We start from the raw sequence: 20,241 nt of genomic DNA on the forward strand, positions 1-20,241 counted from the left end.
TTTTAGTTTCAATTAATTAAAAACCTAGCCAATCACACTAGCTTCAGCCCTGAAAGTCAACTCGAAACCCGCTGGTGGTAACAGAAGAGGAAGCCCTCCTGGCATTTTCAATTGCCGTAAGTTGGCACAGAAGAGAAACGACTTGCGTACTTTTTGGACTCGGCCGAATTCGCCGAGGCGCTTACAGCGCCAAGCAAGAAGAAGAAGAACGATCATTAGTTAAGTGCACGTTTGAACTAATTTAATGAATGTTTCTCAGTGCGGCTGTTTAGTGGTGATTTGTAGACAACATAAAAACCTAATTCAACCTTAAATTATCTGAAAATAATGCCCTTTTCTTCATTACAAGCTTTTTTTAGTTTCAATTAAGTTCTTCATATTTATTTGTAATATGTATGAATACAATACTGCATCGATGTGATAAAATATAAATATGTATGTAAGCCAAATAGTAAAAAAAGTACAAAAGTGACATTTATAGCCCAATTCGGTGTCGGTGACAAAATTTTTTTCACTGACAAATTTAAATTTTTTCATATATTTTTCCATAAAAAAAAGTTACAAGAAGTTGTCACTGATACAGAATAGAGCCGTTAATCTTAATTTTTTACCCTTACTACTAAATATGTATGGTTTGGACTATGATATCAAATACGCGGTTCAGATATAACAAATATTTTTTAAGGTTGTAATGATACTAAATATGCAAGAAATTATACGTAAAAACATAAAAAAGTACAAATGTAAATGTTGTTTTATAAATATGTGTATAAAATTATCTTTTAAGCTTACAACTCAGTAATTATCTTTTTAAACTTACAACTCATGCTTTTTCTTCTATAATAAATGCTGAATGGGGAGTATGGAGGTCAAACTACATTCGAATTTAGGCTTTTCAATCATCGATGGTATATTCCGGCAGTTTCTCGTATTTTTGTTTTGTCGACTCGTTATCAGTATCCACGAGCAAAACAGTATGAGAGTAGCCCATTGCGACCTGAGGTATTTTTATATTATCCATTTTGGGAACTTCCTTAGGAACAGTGGAAGACTTTTGAAACTCGCCTATACCTAGTTCTCCATAGGTAGGCGAAGCGCCCCAGGCGATTAGAGTATCATCCGCTGATATAATAATAGAAGTATTTCCGCATCCGATATCGGTTATATTCCAACCTTTAAAGAATTTTGTAAAAATAAACATTTAACCACATAAATGCTTCTAAAAATATTACCCGACAAATCCTGCACTGGTTTTGGATACATATTTGCTTCTCCCGTTTTTTTGTTCTGGCCAAATAGGAAAAGAACTCCGAGTTCATTGACAATGAGACTAAAAGTTGCTCCACAATATACGTTTCGTGCACCTCGTCCTTGAGTGTCAAAAAATTTTATTAAACGGGGTACCATTTCATCCTTTGGCTCAGCATGACCTAAACGCCCAAAGCCACCGAATCCCCAACTATACACACGCTTCTTTGAATCAACTGCAACCTGAAAACGGAAAATTTCAAATCATATACATACATATATGTTCATATGCCGCTGCTCTATAAAAATGTTTTCCAAACTTTTTGTATTTAAATTATTTGTAAGGTGAGATCAAAATCGATAGCCGTAGCCGAGTGGTTAAAGATGCATACTTCCACTCGGTGGGAAAAAGATTCCACATTTCGTGCGAGCAACATCTAAGGCCAGAAAAAATCCTACGACAGGCAAACCTCGAGTGTTTTTGCCATAAAAACGTTTCTCATAAAACCATTAGCCGTTCGGAAACGGCGTATAGTTATAACCAGTTGTGTTATAACCAGGGCCGAAAGAATAAGCAAAAAAAACGCGAATTTAAGAGTTTAGTAAGAATGCTAATAAATATGCTCGAAATAAATTTACACCCCGATTGCGATTGTCAACTAATAGTAGATACGGTTATCTCTTATTCGATTATCGCTTTTCCATGGTATTGTTAATGTCGATTTCTCGTTCAATAAGCGACTGCGAATAGTTTTTATGGCTCATTTTTCTACACGTGTTTGTTTGTAGACGGAAGAGCGACTATAAACTATTCACACGTACTTATTGAACGAGAAAACGACTTTGCAAATACGGGCCTATTCGAGGCACGTAATACATGCCGTACTGATGAAAAATGGCAACATTGTTGCAACTGCCCAACTGATAATACATTGCTAGAAATTCACACAGAACGTGATACTTTAATAATTCGCGAAACAGTGATTGCAACTCGAACAAGCCCTACCATCGACAATCGATAATCGACTAACAGTCGATTATCTACTACTAGTCGACACTCGCAATAGGGGTGTTAATTTTTTTCGAGCATATTTGTCGGCCGCTGTGGTGTAGTGGTAAGCAGTGCGCGCTTCCACTCCGCAACGCCTGGGTTCAAACCCTGGTCAAAGCAACATCGCAAAAAATATAGAAAAAAGGTTTTTTCTTAACAGCGGTCGTCCCTCGGCAGGCAATGGCAAACCTCCGAGTGTATTTCTGCCATGAAAAACAGCTTCTCATAAAAATGCAATCGCCGTTCGGAGCCGTTGTAAAACTGTAGGTCCCTCCGCTTTGTGTGACAACATCAAGGCGCACGCCACAAATCGGAGGAGAAGCTCGGCCAAACCCTAACATTTGTGTAAGCGCCAATCTATTATATTATTATTATTATATTTGCTAGCATTTTTACCAGCGTTTTAGTGCTTATCTAAACTCTTAAATTCGCGTGTTTTTTTGCTCAAGGATTGTAAACTTATAATTGACAATCAAGTGTTGCTGGATATTCTCAAATAACAAAGATCTGCACTGGTAATTTAAGTGGTGTGATTAGACGGTATTAAAAATTAGATATCTCAAGTGGTGTATGTTAACTTTTTTTTTAGTATTCAGGGTTATCTAGAAAATCTACGAATTCTGATGCCCGCTATGAATACGCAAAAAATTTGCTATAAGTGGATCCAAGTAAACTCGAAAATATCGTCGACAGCTTCGAATGCTGAACTTGATGATTCGAAATCAGCTAGTGCAAAGGAAACAATAGACATTTACGTATGTCATTTTGCTCACGCTTATCCAGCAGTGGCGACGGCCGAGCGAGCAAAGCACTAGACAGCGGTTTGAGAGATCCGAGTTTAAGTTCGAGTTCTCGAAAAAGAGAATAATACTTTTTTTTATTAATTTTTAAACTATTACTCACAACAATCTCTCGAAAAGAAGTAACATTATGTAATTTTGGAAAATCGACGTGGTAGCGCCCACTTATAACTACATATATGTACTAATTTATCTCATTAAGTCTAACTGAACATTATCGAAGACGTTTGAAATAGGGGTAAAACCCCTACTTACCATGTAACGGTAGTTTTCGGAAAGGCGAAATAACTATATTTAATACGTGCGCCGGGTATTTAATGTTCGGGTTCGCCCCAACTTAAGACTTCTTTACTTGTTTTACTTATGATCTAATAACGCCATACCATTTATCCTTCTGAGTTGTCATTCTTTTGTTTGAGACTAATAACAAATTACCTTTTTTTAAATATTTGAGATTGCCGGTTATTGGATTGTGCTTGTGGATATTTGGCAGCATGTACACACTAGCCCTTTCAAGACCATCTGAAAAGCCCAACGTGCAAAAATATCCTAGGCTTTTCTGTAGAATTTATAGCAATCTTTGATTTGAACTTTGAGTATAGAAAAAATATATTATTTGTTTTTGTTATTTTCGTGGCCTTGTAACAATTATATTCAAAAATTTTTATGAGCTCGAGGCCGTATTAAGTGCAAATTTATTGTGGAAAAGCAACAATAATTTGGAAAAATGGTAGAAGTGATAGCTATTTCGGAAATGTGGTGATTTCCGAACGCACAAAAGGAAAGTTCAGGAATGAAAAAATATGACAATATATTTTTTCCGTATTAAGTGCAAATTTATTGTGGAAAAGCAACAATAATTTGGAAAAATGGTAGAAGTGATAGCTATTTCGGAAATGTGGTGATTTCCGAACGCACAAAAGGAAAGTTCAGGAATGAAAAAATATGACAATATATTTTTTCCGTATTAAGTGCAAATTTATCACTTCTACCATTTTTTCAAATTATTGTTGCTTTTCCACAATAAATTTGCACTTAATACGGAAAAAATATATTGTCATATTTTTTCATTCCTGAACTTTCCGTTTGTGCGTTCAATACATTCTGCCTAATAAATTTTATCTACATTTATAACAAATACCTAGATCTTTAAAAGGTTATGGGCGACGTGAAAGATAATGGTATTCCGCAGTTCGCAGGCATCGGCTTCGATAATTGGCAGTTCAGAGTGGAAATGCAGTTTGAAGCGCTCAACTTGGCGGAGGTTTTAACGGGCCATCCTCCAAATGATGCAGCAGAGAAGGCAGAGTTTTTGAAAAAGGACAAGAAGGCCAAGGATCGCTTAGTGGGATTTGTACATAACGATTGCCTAGGATATATTCGGGACAATAAAACGGCCAGAGAAATGTGGGAAAATTTGCATATGGTATTTGCGAAGAAATCGATTATAAGCCAACTTTTAGTGCGAAAGCAGCTAGCAACGCTTCGTATTAAAGAAGACGAGTCTGTAGCGACCCATCTTGTTTTATTTGAAAATTTAGTAAGGCAACTGAAGACGGCGGGGGCTTTAGTAAGTGAAGAAGATCTGTTGGCTCAATTTTTCTTGACCTTACCTGAAAAGTTTGATCCACTGGTAACAGCATTACAAAATTTAAGCGAAGAAAAGTTGACTCTCAATTTCGTCAAAGAAAGGCTATTGGCTGAGGAAATTAGAATATCGGATCGTCAAAGAGATGACGGATGAGGGAAGTGTTTTAAATGTGGTAAATTTGGTCATCGAGCTAAAGATTGTAAGCAAGGTGAAGCTCGTAGTGCCGCTAAGAAAACTACAATTGAAAGAGTTTGTTTTGTTGCTGGTGGCGGAAATGATATGCGAGAAAAAGACAGTTTGAAAATGAAATTTAAACTGGATTCAGGTGCGAGTGACCATTTGGCCAAAGAGAAATGGTATTTTCGAGATATTTTTAAAATGCATAATCCAGTTTTCATAAATGTTGCTAAATATAATCAGTGCTTGATCGCTAAGTATTCAGGGAAAATAAGTGGAATAAGTAACAAAGGAGTCCAGCTTGTTATGAATGATGTTTTGTATGTACCAGAATTGCGTGACAACTTGTTATCAGTCCGAAAGCTGACGAATGCTGGTGTTGATGTAATATTCTGCAAAAATAAGACAAATATTATAAAGAATGAAGAATTGCTGGCGTCTGCGTACTTACGAGATGGACTATATGAAATTGAAGTAGGCATCGAACGTATCTCTGCATATACAGTTGTCCACAAAATAATAGGAGTGCGATATTTTGACCAGTTTTGGCTATTTGTCTTTTGTTTATTTAATGTTTATTATTTTTTTATAAAAGCCTAGCTGGCTATACAACAAACACCATATAAATTCAGATTTTAAACTTTGTATAAAAATTATAAAAATTTTGCAATTTTTCACCCAAATTTCAAACTTTTTAATCAGAATCTTTAGAAAAAATTCTGGTATGCAGTTTTGTAGCACATTCAATTCTAGTCTGAAGAAGTGCAAGTTTCAAGCGGCTAAAAAATTCCGTTGATTTTTGAGAATTTTTTTGGTTAAAGGTGTTTCACGTTTTTTCCATACAAAGTATGTCGACAATTTTCTTTTATATGGAGGACACTGCCAGCAAAAAAATTGCCAAAAATCAACGGAATTTTTTAGCCGCTTGAAACTTGCACTTCTTCAGACTAGAATTGAATGTGCTACAAAACTGCATACCAGAATTTTTTCTAAAGATTCTGATTAAAAAGTTTGAAATTTGGGTGAAAAATTGCAAAATTTTTATAATTTTTATACAAAGTTTAAAATCTGAATTTATACGGTGTTTGTTGTATATCCAGCTAGGCTTTTATAAAAAAATAATAAACATTAAATAAACAAAAGACAAATAGCCAAAACTGGTCAAAATATCGCACTCCTATTATTTTGTGGACAACTGTATATGTTATGAAGACAAAGTTGAGTTGTGGCACAAACGTTTTTAACACATTAGACAGCAAGCTTTTAATGAAGCGATAAATAAAGAAATGGTATGTGGCTTGAAATTAAAGGCGGAGAAATTCAAATTTTGTGATGTGTGCATAGAAGCAAAACATAGTCGTGATCCGTTTAATGGACATCGCGAACGAAGTAAAAGACCACTTGAGAGGATTCACTCAGATGTCTGTGGGCCAATTGATCCAGTTGCGTGGAATGGGTCAAGATATTTTGTATCGTTCATCGATGATTACACACATTTTGCGTTTGTGTATACTATCAAAAATAAGTCTGATGTTTTCAAAGCAATGATGGAATATGAAGCAATTGTAACTGCTAAACTCGGCTCTTTAATATTAACGGTCGATCAAGGACGAGAATACTGCTCCAAAGAACAAGAGGCTTGGTACAAACAAAAAGGAATTCAAGTTGAACAAACGGTTGCGTATTCCCCTCAACAAAATGGGGTTGCTGAACGTTTCAACAGAACATTAGTTGAAAAAGTGAGATCGTTGTTGATTGAGGCTAATATGCCGAAACGAATGTGGTGTGAAGCTGTGTATACTGCGGTTTATTTAATAAACAGGAGTCCAACAAAATCATTGAGTTGGTCAGCCATGCCCTCAGAGATGTGGTATGGTATCAAACCAGATGTTAACAAACTTAGAATTTTTGGCTGCAAGGCATATGCATGGATACCTAGTCAACAAAGAAAGAAAATTGATTCCAAAAGTCGTAATTCAGTCTTGGTTGGGTATGCTCCAAATGGATACAGACTTTGGGACATGAATATGAAGAAGATTTTAATTGCACGTGATGTGAAGTTTGACGAGACTGTTTTTCCTTTCAAACATGAAGTATGCAAAGAGTCACAAAATCAAGAATTACGTGTAATACGCAGGCACGAGCAAGAAGGGGATGATGAAAATGACGTTCTCGTGACAAATGAAGAAGTTCCACATACTGAAAGCAGTGTTTCTAAAAATTTTACATGTGAAGAAGATCAAGTTGAGTCTTGTAGAGAAAAGGAAGTGGCGAATGATTCATTTGAATATGCAGTAAATGATGATGATAACGCAGTTGAGCTCCCTTCGCATAATGACAGTAACTCTCCAGCTGAGATTACTTTAAGACGCAGCGAGCGGGAGCGCCAACGCCCACCTTATTCAGAAATCGCTGGTAGAGGTGATGCTGATAAATGGTTGGAGGCAGTTAACGATGAACTAAAGTCTATGAATAAAAACAAGGTCTGGGATATAATATATCCTCTGGAAGGCAGAAAGTTACTGAAGTCAAAATGGGTATTTCGGATAAAAGAGGACGAAAATGGTGTTCCAAAGCGTTACAAGGCACGTCTAGTGGTAAAGGGATTCCTACAAAAAGAAGGAATTGATTACAGCGAAACCTATGCTCCCGTGGCCAAACTTACGACGATAAGAGTTGTGCTGGCAGTTGGTGTGCATGAACATCTATTATTTCATCAACTTGATGTAAAAACTGCTTTTTTACATGGTGATTTAGAAGAAGAGTTGTATATGGCAATACCAGAAGGGGTTGAAGTGGAACCAGGTAAAGCCTGCAAACTTAGAAAATCTATTTATGGATTAAAGCAAGCCCCAATATGTTGGATTTAGAAGTTCAACAAATAATTACTACAACTTGGCTTTACAAGATCAAACCATGATTATTGCTTATACACAAAATTTTCTTGTGATTGTTACTTAATCGTTATTATGTATGTTGATGATTTGCTTATTGCTGGAAAAGAAGTTTCCTCAATTACTTGGTTGAAAAGTATCTTAAGTAAAAAATTCGAAATGTCCGATTGTGGTGAATTGAAATATTTTCTTGGCATTAAAATTGAGAATTTTAGTAATCATATTGAATTATCACAAGAAGCCAGTATTGATAAAGTACTGATTAAGTTTGGTATGGCAGACTGCAATCCTGTGAGAAGTCCAATGGAAAAAGGTTTGCAACTACTACAAAAGAAAGAACCAAGTTACCTCAATAAACCTTACAAAGAAATGTTGGGAAGCCTAATGTATATTCTGCTTTGTGCAAGACCTGACATCTGTTATCCTGTTGGATATATGGGCAGATATCAACAAAACCCAACTGAAGAGCACTGGCAATGTCTTAAAAGGATTTTAAGATATCTTAAACGAACAAAAGGAAAGAAAATAGTCTTCAAGGAAACTTCAGATAAACCTCTTATCGGATTTGTGGATGCAGATTGGGCAAGCGATGCAACAGATCGCAAATCAGTAAGTGGTTTTATATTCCAAGTTTATGGGTGTACTGTTTCATGGTCGAGCAAGAAGCAAGTAACTGTTGCTCTTTCCTCAAGTGCATCGGAGTATGTTGCCCTAAGCGCAGCTGTATCAGAAGCAATTTGGTTACTTGGTTTGCTTAAAGATCTTCAACAAACAAACAATCAGCCAGTTGAAATATTTGAAGACAATAGAGGTTGTATTGGAATGGCGAATGCATTTGATTCAAGAAAGGCGAAACATATTGACATCAAGCACCATTTTATGAGATGAAGTTGCAAAAGGCATAGTAAAGCTGAATCCAATTCATACAGAAGACCAACTTGCAGATATATGCACTAAGGCTTTAGATGCAACTAGTTCTAATAAATTTTGTTTTAAGCTAGGATTGCAAGATTGAGAAGGGGAGTAGAATTTATAGCAATCTTTGATTTGAACTTTGAGTATAGAAAAAATATATTGCCATATTTTTTCATTCCTGAACTTTCCTTTTGTGCGTTCAATACATTCTGCCTAATAAATGTTATCTACATTTATAACAAATACCTAGATCTTTAATATTTTCAGACGAGGAAGCCAGTTTCACGACATGATTCAATAATAAATGGTTAGATAATTATAGAAAGCCGCGGTTTGACACTCCCTTACAAATGGTTGCATTTACAAATGTCCGAGAAAGGGGAAGAATGAAAAACCTTGGTGCGAAAATGGTAGTAGAAAAGTACGCCAAGTAGACAATTAGTAGTGAAATTTCTCTTGTAAATTCTAATGTATTTGCAGAAAATTTGGCATTTTAAACGAAATATCAAAAGAAATACTGAACAAAATATTAAGATATCTACGTGAATTATGTAATTCATGTACTAATTACGGGTATAAAACCTGAAAAAAGGGATCACAGTTAAAATAAAACTTCTATGAGTTTTATGTACACATCGAATTTAAAAACAGTTTATTGGTGGTATTATCACTTGCGAAGCGGATGAATTTGTCGAAAAGAACGGTTTGGCGAAGCTATTTAAGGGGCAGAGAAGACATTAAGAATGCACAAAAAGCTATGCTTCCTATTCCCACGTAAGCTACACTTTCTCAAGTAAATTTTCAAAGAAGCAGCACGGTGCCACTGCTAAAGGAACGGTGCGAGAGAGACAACTGTCAGTTTATCGGACCTTTAATTATTGAATCATGGTTTCAAGCTACATACAAGAGAGCGCCTTTGAGTATGATGGAGCCTGTTTGATCATCCTCGCTAAAAATCGAGAACAAACGAACGCCACACTCGACCACTATGTGTTGGATCGAGCTTGTTTGATCACCCTCATTAAAAATTGAGCACAAGCGAACACCACACTCGGACACCCGCAGCTAGACCGAAAATTTTTGTAACTAATGAAACGTATACTCGAGTTATGCCTAAAATTTTTAAATGGAAGTGCAGGACAACCAAATTTACGCTGAAGATAACTGTCGCCAATATCACAATATATACAGTAATAAACCTTTTTGAGTACTCCTCGGGGGTAAGATCTGATCAGGGTTGATAATGAGGAGTATGAATTTTGCTGATTCAGAGATGTATACAAAATTACTGTGGTATAAAAGGGAGCAACAACCGTACTATGGCAAAGTTGCACAAGATATGACTGTGTAATAGTCACAAAAATTAATTACATAGGTGTAAAAAAATTGCAAATTATTCTCTATTACTAAAGATACTAATACAGATTATCATAGTTCAATGTTTAATTTGTTATATTACATCGTAAATGATAATGAACTGTTAAATGCTGAACACGCTAGTACTTAAACCATCTTTACGTAAAAATACAGCTCTGGTTCACCTTATTTGCTGTTTTTCTGTGTGGTGATTTTTTTTTATAATTTTTCATATAACTTTAATAGATAATTGATATTTATTTCCTAATATTCAGATATCCAGCTTGTAGCCAGAGGCAGTGGCATGTGAGGCTCGCTAAAATCTACTCTTGTTGTAGCAGCTCCGGGTAATGGACCATTGCATGTGCTAGCTGAACTTATGACCACCATAACCAACGGAGTCTCCAAGCAAATGCATTTCCTGAATTTATACGGTAGCAATTCATAGCAATTACCATTATATGTGTGCTCACACTTGGGTGTGGATGAACTGTTTGGGCAGATGCGCTGGCAGGCATTGGAGTCTGTAAAACTATACACCTTTCGTTTTTTTTTAAATAAAGACATATATAAATATATTCCGAAGTTTAGAATTTTAATTGATAAATTCACAAAATAACACGAACTTTTTCCTTCGCAGCCATTTGTTTAGGTAAAATTTTCTTGCATTGTCGCTGTTGTCGTTTCATATCCCCACACCGCAGGAATAATTTTTTTAAGGCACATGCGCTTTTCTTTAAATTACACGCCAGATGCTAACTAAAAAAGAATGTATGCAATTTGAAAGCATAATAAAAATATAATTACAATGGAAATTTTTTTAATTTTAAACATACAGCGCCGGACAAAAGTATTGGCACAGAGAATTTTTCGCAATATCTGCAGTTTTTTATTCTAATTTATTTTCGATAATTTTTTATAAAAATATGCTACACCAAAAAACATAACTTCAGGCCAATATACCAAATACCAAATTATGTAGGACTAATACTTTCGAAGATACTTGCAATTTTAGCAAAAAATGTATTAATTAATGTATTTATTAAGCACACCGAACTTTAATGGACTTGGGCGAGCCTAAGATATTGACTAAAAACTGTCATCTTTTACACAGATTGTTTTTAGAGCATAATGAACCATATTTTTGCTATTACCAATCAAAATTATAAAAACCGGATTTTCGGCCCAAGCTACTGTACATTTAAGTACACTCCATTCCGTGCTATAATTACGGTTTGAGTTTTCCAATTTATAGAATCAAGCGATAATTATGTATTTATTTATTGATATTATTCCTAATTAAGAACTGATGTTATACATAACTTTTGTTCAGAAGTAACGCATAATTATACACTGAGGAAAAAAACGCGTTGTAAAAATTAAAATTTTTTATTTGATTACCGTATAAAAATGTTCGTATTTAAATCAAGTGAAAAATGTTCAAAATTGAAAATTTCCATTATACATACAATACGTATAATATAAATGAAGGGGTTAGAATCAAAACGATCTATGTAGGTTTGACATTGTTTTGAGATAATTAAAATTAAAGCTGATTACTTATTGTAAATTCTGGGTAAATTCATTTGAAATGATTATTACCCGGACAATAGATGGCACTACAATATCCGAAATGACTTGGATCTCTTTGTCACCAAATAAACACTATATTTAACTATACAAATATGGGTACAACTTATATTTAAAAAAAATGTCACTTAGACCCTTATCATTCTAACCCCTTCAAATCTTCTTCTTTTTTGGCGCTGTAACCGCCTAAGCGATTTTGGCCGAGTTCAGCAAAGCACGCCCGTCGTTTCTCCTCTGTGCCAACTGACGCCAATTGGAAACGCCAAGTGAAGCCAAGTCCTTCTCCACCTGATCTTTCCATCGCAGTGGGGGCCTCCCTCTTCCTCTGCTACCACCAGCGGGTTCCGAGTTGAATACTTTCAGAGCTGGAGCGTCGGTGTCCATTCGAACGACATGACCAAGCCAGCGGAGCCGCTGTATTTTAATTCGCTGCACTATGTCTATGTCGTTGTAAAGCTCATACAGCTCATCGTTCCATCGTCTGCGGTACTCGCCGTCGCCAACGCGTAAAGGCCCGTAAATCTTCCGCAAAATCTTTCTCTCAAACACTCCAAGAGCCGCCTCATCGGATGTTGTCATTGTCCATGCTTCTGCGCCATATACCAGCACGGGCATGATGAGTGACTTATAGAGCGTGGTTTTCGTACGTCGAGAGAGGACTTTACTCCTGAATTGCCTACTCAGTCCAAAGTAGCACTTGTTGGCAAGAGTGATTCTACGTTGGATTTCAATGCTGACATTATTATCGGTGTTAATGCTGGTTCCCAAGTAAACGAAATTCTCTACTTTCTCGAAATTGTAACTGTCAACAGTGACGTGGGTGCCAAGGCGCGAATGTGCTGACTGTTTGTTTGATGACAGGAGATACTTCGTCTTGTCCTCGTTTACCACCAGACCCATGCGCTTTGCTTCCCTATCCAACTTGGAAAAGGCAGAACAGACTTCGCGGTTTTTGTTACCGATGATGTCGATGTCATCGGCATAAGCCAGCAATTGCACGCTCTTGTAGTAAATTGTTCCTGAGCGGTTCAGTTCTGCTGCTCTTATTATCTTCCCCAACATCAGATTAAAGAAGTCACATGAAAGGGAGTCGTCCTGTCTGAAACCCCGTTTTGTGGCGAAGGGCCCCCTTCAAATATTCAAATATTCAATTCAAATACGCCCGTATTAAAATTAAGCATTTTTCACTAAACGGATGGCGTTTTGGACGTCTCGGATGCTTTTTCATATGTAATTAAGAAAGTATATGTATACAAAGCATGCACAGCGGTGACAACACATACACACATACATGGTACATGTTTATCTGTACAAATGAACTAATCGCGCGCTGTGATGTTGATTAAAACTCAACATTTGAAAACACATTTACATGTATGGCTGTAGCTGAGTGTGCAAAGACGCTTGATACAATTGGTCGCTGCCAAGAGGGTCCGGGTTCAATTACCATTAGACGGAACATAAAATTATTATTTTTTTCTTCTTAGCATCTGTGAACTTCACAACGACATATTTTATAACGTACACACTCAAATTTAAAACGAGTTCGGTTGGTGCTCTTTCATATGCGTATTTTTTTTTTTAATTTAGCACGTTTTTTTAATTCCAAATTTTTTTCCCTCAGTGTATATATTTTATCCTCGAAACTGAAATATACTAAAGGCCTGTGCCAATTGATGTAAAGAGTGTGTGTGAATCGGTAACAAAGTTCGCTGCGAATAAATTTTTGACAAGTATGAGGTGAATGAAACTTGACAACCGCAAAGATTGTTGATGTGTATAATTTTTCTGCCCCAAATTTAAGCAAAAACAATAAAATATTAGGAAGTGGAGTTTCCGGTATTACACAATATTAAATATTTGTTGTAAATAAAACTCTTTGTTTCAAAAGCTTTAATTGATAAAAATTAAATTGACAATGATGATAGATGTTTTCTTAAAATATTCATTGCACTTCAATTTATAATATTTTGTTCTGCGGTTGCCAAAAATTTACTGCTGCCAAAAAAGATTTCATTTCACACAGCAGATTGGCAAAACTGTCTCACCATAGTAAAAATATTATCATTGACGGATAAAACTAAAAATTTTACATTTCCCGTTGTGAATACGAACGTCACATGGGGTTAGGTAAAATTTTGACAGCATATATGTAAATATGTATGCACAATATTGTTTGAAGGTAATAGAGTGAAAATCAAAATGGAAGCTGAAAAAAGAACAAAAAAGCGTACGCTACTAGCAAGTTGCAAAATAAATATAAATTTTAACAATTTCAGCAACACACAAAAATAGAGCTTTTGCACGAGTGTTTGTTTGGTTTTTTGAACTGTCAAAATTTTGTTTTGCATTTGGCACAGCAAAATTCAATTTATTTGTACACCATAGTAACCAATTGGTGAAAAACTGCGAAAAGGTTTATTACTAGGGCAACCCAAAATATGTTCGGGCATGTTTTTTGTTAGGCATGTTAGCAACACGCTGATGAAATGCTTAAACGTATTTCAGCATATCGTGCAGTAAATGCATATTTTCGGATACTTTGTGCTGCGTTGTTAGGTTTAGAACTAATAATAAAAATTTCTGAAATTGTGTCGAAAATGAAATCAAAGTGCACGTTTACATCGTGTTTATATTAAATTTGTTATGTGTGAGAAAGGTAATACTACATATTTATGTATATGTTTCGCTCTTGACAGATGAGTTGTCCCGACGCTGACCCGCCATGGCGCGCCGTTATAATTTCGATTGGCAAACAGTTAACAAAGATTTCATCAAACGCAAGTAACTGTGTTTTGTTATGGAAACCTTTATTATTACTAGTACCAGGTTACGCAGCGAGATACAAAACGTGGTTCGGTTACAGGCTACATATTACTACTACAAGTACCAGGGCAAAGTTACGTAGAGGGAGGCAATTGTCACCTCCTAGGACAACTCCATGTTAAATGCGACAGCATGAAGCATTGGTGGTAGATTTGCGAGGTACCGGTATTCGACTCCAAAACTCCCGACTAGTACTTTCCGCTGCAGGGTACATATGTATCTACAAACATGCACAGTATGAATTCCTATGTGAAACAATTTGTGAATTAGATTCCATGTACTTTCATACATAGTATGTTTTAAAAACAAATTCAATAAATATGAATTATTAAACATAAATATTTATGTATATACACTTCTATGAAATTTAGAACATTTTAGGTACTGCAAATAAAGCTAAAGGTATTTTTGTGCAGCACATACTACATAAATGAAATTTAAAAGCATATCTTATGGCTTATAATGATTTTAAAAGCATTTTGGGGAGCATATATTTAAAATTTATTGGCATATTTTAGGCGCTTAAAATTTGTTTTTAGTAGCATATTTTGGGTTACCCTATTTATTACTATATATCAGGGGCGGGCAAGGCCGAAAAGAGCCACATCCCAGCAAACATTGAGGTTAGTTATCGATTAGAGAATGATTGGAGAACTAGCCACATTCTCCAATCTCAAACTTAAGAGAACGACTCGAAAAACTATCGAGAATCATAGCGATCTCTACAAAAATGGGACATAGTTCTCGACTCGAGAAAATATTAATTCTCTAATCGAATTCTAATGTTGATCTCTAATCGGATTCGAATGTGAATTTCAAACTGCTCTTTTGCTTTAATAAACAACACGCTTTGTTTGTAAAATTTCTGTTGAATGTATTTGCAATAAAAGAATAATTAATTACTTGGACTTAAACATTATTTATGATTCATCCATTTGAAATATTGCCTTTACATTTATTTGAACTTGCGTTGTTTCCCTAATCGTTCTCGAATCGAATTCTAATGTAGTTCTCTAACTTCGTCATCGACTCGAGAACAATTATAGAATTACCCTTGAAATTAAAAACATTAATTTTATTTTTATTCTAATCTTCGTAAGATAGATATTAAAGAAAAATAAAAAGATCCCTTTGGCCAAATTTTCAAAATCTGGTTATACGTCAGTTAAAGCCGTTCGTAACAGTTCTGATAAATGTTGGTTAGTCAATAGGTACGTTCGTTTAAAATCTCCAGTAAAAAATGTCCAACAGCAAAATTCCGGCGAAATATCATCTCTTCTTTCACAAGAGAAAAATATCCAAAATATACGCGAGCAGAAAATTTTCAGAAACTTGCAAGCTAGACGAACAGCTGATAGAGATTTTGTTTACATTCAAAAGTATAAAATTGAAAACGTAAGAAAACAAATTCCGAAGTCCTATCCTGACACAGTTCACCGACTAAACGAGTAATTACTTCTTACAAATTTAATTAGTCAGATTTTACTGTTTTAACTTCCAAACCATCAAATTCAATTTAGGGATTTGCGTAAATTCCAACCAGTTGTTTTTGATCAGCTGTTTTCTTGTTGGCAAATCGCTGTTGGATAAAATTTTTCCAGCAGAAAGTAGCAACTTTCCCTCAAAATGAAATGCCATTTTTCTCTCTCAATTTACCCTACTTTGAAAGTTTGTTGCGTACGCGAACACAACAAGCTGATAGTTTCATAACTTTCAATAATTATCAGGTACGCGAATGCAACTAATTGTGAACGGTATTTTGACTTTACAAAATTTATTTTAGAGTACCAAGACTCACAATTACGCTACGCGTACCCTGCAGCCGACATCGACCGAATTGTGCTCGGCTGATATCGGCTATATGCGGGCGATATGAATAAACACTGGTGATTATAGTTCTGTTCGCTATGCAAATGCCAGTAAGAGTTTGCCAGTAGCAAAATTCAGAGAATAAAAGTGTGTTTGCATTGTTCAACTTTGCGTTCAACATTTGCGTTCAACTCAGCGCAGGGTTGCACGAAAAAAAGGTGAAAGGCTAAAAATATCAAAATATGAAAAAATATCAAAATATTCGCCATAAAAAGGTGTTTGCATTGTTCAACTTTGCATTCAACTTTTGGTTGAATGGCCTTTCAACTAATCGCTTTCAACAAAGTTGGTCGCCAGCCAACATTTAGCCATTCAACTTTTTTTTCGTGCAACCCTGCGTTGAGTTGAACGCAATTGTTGAACGCAAAGTTGAATAATGCAAACACTGCTTAAGGTATCTTAAAGCCTAAACAGACGGCAGCGTTGACCAGGATTAACTTGGACTTAATCCGGATTAACTGCAGTTAATTCACGAGTTGATCCGGATCAACGCTGCCGTCTGTTTATGCATTTACTCTCCCAAAGGGAGAAACTTCCTAAGTTTTGCGCGAACAGGAATTAGCAAACATTTGCAAGCTTCCCCGCCAACTGGCGTCCACGGTTGCATTTCGAACATAATACATTTTTTTAATTATTTCAGGTGGAAACAAAACAGGACCTATACGTATATTTCTTCTTATTCTGCCTTTCTGTGGACTTTCGGATTTCCTATATTCCAGTGGTGTCGACTGCGTTCCGATTACGAATACAGCTTTTTCAGCCGAGTACCTTTCAAATATTTGGAATTAATTACATTAATTGAATAAACAAATATTTGCATACTTCTATCATTGGTAAATCGCAACAAGATTGTTCATTTTTAAATTTAACGAACTTGTTGATTCAAATTAATGTTGACAAAAGTGCAAACGTGTGCCACAATCAGTGTTGCCACTTTGTGAGTAATTCCTCAAAACGTGAGGAATTTCGAGTGCGCTTGAGTATTTTTTGAGGATTTTTATTTCGAGGAATTTTTGAGGAATTTTCTGTCGATATATTTGCATATAACAAATGCAGCCATGTTTTGCACAAGAGAGTTGTTAAATCGCTCTGGAAATTTTTGAACAAAAAGCTTTCCGAAGTTTTATAAAGAGCGAAATACACGAAATAGATCGTTATATTTTTAACTTATTTTGAACTTGCAAAATCTCCATAACGAATGGAGGGAACACGCATTGTTCGATCATAAGAATATTCATATTGATTCTTCATAAGATCCAAAAAAGTTAGTTAGTTAGTAGTTTTTGAACTAAAAGATTCTTAAGGTTCTTATACCATTCTCAATTAAAAAATGTTATATCTGCATTACTAATATATCCCTTTTCTAATGATTCAGTAGAACGTATATTTAGTAGTTTAAAAATGTGTAGGACTGACTTGAGGACCATATTGAGCACTGATATAGTTGCAGCAATATTATATACAAACCAAGGCATAAAAAACAACGGTGATAAATACTTTGTTTGAAACGCAAGAACAAATGTACCGATTGAATTTGAGAATGTATTTAATTTTTATTCTAAGTACCTGTAAATAGTATGCAGTGCACAATACTCATATCTGTAATAAAAATTTAGAGTAATTTGTTCGGATTTTGAGGATTTTTCGTTTGTTTTTGAGGAATTTGGTAATTTTTTGTGGCCACACTGGCCACAATTCTGCTTGCTAATTCTTGCTGGCAAAAATTTTCCCAGCACGAATTTGCAACTTCCCCTCCAAATGAAATGTCAAAATTGTGCTCTCTCCTTGCTGGGTTTTTGGCCAAACGAACACGATTTGGTAACAATACAACAACTTGTACAAGTTTTTTTGCATAGCGAGCACGATTTATATGAGCGCTCTCACACATAAACCGATAACTGAACCGGCATCGGCCGTTGACGTCCGTCAGTGACGATAAATTCAAACATGTTTGTTTTTCTCGTCCGATGTCAGGTGAAAAGTACCAAAATGGACTGCGAAAAATTAACTTATTCGATGCAAAAAAAAATACCTATATCACATGTTTCTTCTTCTTCTTCTTATTTTTTGGCGCTGTAACCGCCTAAGCGATTTTGGCCGATTTCAGTAAAGCACGCCAGTCGTTTCTCCTCTGTGCCAACTGACGCCAATTGGAAACGCCAAGTGAAGCCAAGTCCTTCTCCACCTGATCTTTCCATCGCAGTGGAGGCCTCCCTCTTCCTCTGCTACTACCAGCGGGTTCCGAGTTGAATACTTTCAGAGCCGTATGAGTTTTGAGGATATGCCAAATTCAGACATAGCGGCGTATAGGCAACTCCTTTTAGTGCTGTCAAAAGCGGCTTTAAAGTCGACAAATAGGTGGTGAGTGTCGATCCTTTTCTCGCGGGTCTTTTCCAAGATTTGGCGTATTGTGAATACCTGGTCTATGGTGGATTTGCCAGGTCTAAAGCCACACTGATAAGACCCAATCAGTTCATTGACGGTGGGCTTCAGTCTTTCACACAATACGCTCGATAAAACCTTGTAAACTATGCTTAGAAGGCTGACCCCGCGGTAGTTGGCGCGAATGGCGGGGTCACCTTTCTTGCGGATTGGGCAGAGCACACTTAAATTCCAGTCGTCGGACATGTGTTCATCTGACCATATTCTGCACAAGAGTTGATGCATGCACCTTATCAACTCCTCGCCGCCGTACGTGAATAACTCAGCTGGCAGGCTGTCGATCCAGCAGCTTTGTTGTTTTTCAGCGGCGTTATTGCTATACGCGCCTCGTCATAGTCAGGCGGTGGAACGTCGACTCCGTCATCATCGACTGCGGGCTCGGGTTCTTCTTCTCCACAACTTTCCGTGCTGCTACCATTTAGTAGGGCGGAAAAGTGTTCCCTCCATAATTTAAGTACGCTCTGGACATCAGTTACTAGGTCGCCATTATTGTTCTTACAGGAGTACGCCCCGGTCTTGAAACCTTCCGTAAGTCGCCTAACTCTCTGGTAAAATTTTCGGGCATTCTTCCTGTCGGCCAGCATTTCAAGCTCTTCGCACTCACGTATTTCGGCCTCTCTCTTCTTATTGCGGCAAATACGTCTCGCTTCCCTCTTCAGATCCCTATAGCGGTCCCACATAGCGCACGTTGCGCCCGATCGCAGCATGGCCCTGTAGGCGGCATCTTTTTTCTCTGCAGCTTCCTGACACTCATCGTACCAGTTGTTCTTTCGGGCTCGCTGAAATCCGACTACTTCTTCGGCGGCGGTACTCAATGAGCGGGAAATGTGGTTCCACTGCTCGAATATGTTGGTTTGTTGAAGAGTGCTCTTTGAGAGCAGGTGTGAGAGCCGAGTAGCGAAAGCGCTGGCTGTCTGTTTTGATTGCAGCTTTTCGACGTTAAGCTTTCCTTGCATACTTGGGCGCACATTTTTTGCTGCACAGAGGCGGGTGCGTATCTTGGCTGCAACAAGTTAGTGGTCCGGGTCGATGTTTGGGCCTCGGAGTGTGCGTACGTCTAAAACACTGGAAGCGTGCCTTCCGTCTATCACAACATGATCGAGTTGGTTTCTCGTTTTTCGATGTTAATTAAAATTTATCAAAATATTTCACTGCTTACAAAATTGTAATGAAAACTAGATTTGTGCGTACAAATACGGTCGGCGAATAATCTGGTTAAGGGTGCGCATCAGTTCGGACGGTCAAATTGTTCGGCCGAAATCGGTCGGCCTATCGGATGCAATGTGCGCCTAGCGTTATACATCGTACCAAAAATTTAAAATATACGGCACGCAGCTGTTTTCAACAGAGGAAACTTGAAATCTGGTACTTGTTGCCGGAATTCAAGCAACGGCAACGCTTTATGTTGTATTTCCAGTGCCTTATCTTCTTTTAATTCCAGAAACTCCAACTCTTGTTCGCTTTTCGTAAAAAAAAAGAGTA

General features: G+C 36.6%; 1 protein-coding gene across 1 annotated transcript in view; it reads right to left on the reverse strand.

Moving 5' to 3' along the window:
- Positions 1-674: 674 nt before the first annotated feature.
- LOC108362748 (protein RCC2 homolog) overlaps positions 675-20,241 on the reverse strand; it is an 88,260-nt gene continuing 68,693 nt past the window's right edge. Inside the window, exons 4-5 of the mRNA XM_017615867.1 lie at positions 1,233-1,491; positions 675-1,173 (exon numbers count right to left, since the gene is read on the reverse strand). Coding sequence (XP_017471356.1) covers positions 896-1,173; positions 1,233-1,491 — 537 coding nt within the window. The 3' untranslated portion in view covers positions 675-895. The remainder of the gene's footprint in view (positions 1,174-1,232; positions 1,492-20,241) is intronic.

The sequence above is a fragment of the Rhagoletis zephyria genome, unplaced genomic scaffold, assembly GCF_001687245.7.
Source record: "Rhagoletis zephyria isolate East Lansing unplaced genomic scaffold, Rhagoletis_zephyria_1.1 Rzeph_scaffold_01087, whole genome shotgun sequence".
In the NCBI taxonomy this organism is placed as follows: Eukaryota; Metazoa; Arthropoda; class Insecta; order Diptera; family Tephritidae; genus Rhagoletis; species Rhagoletis zephyria.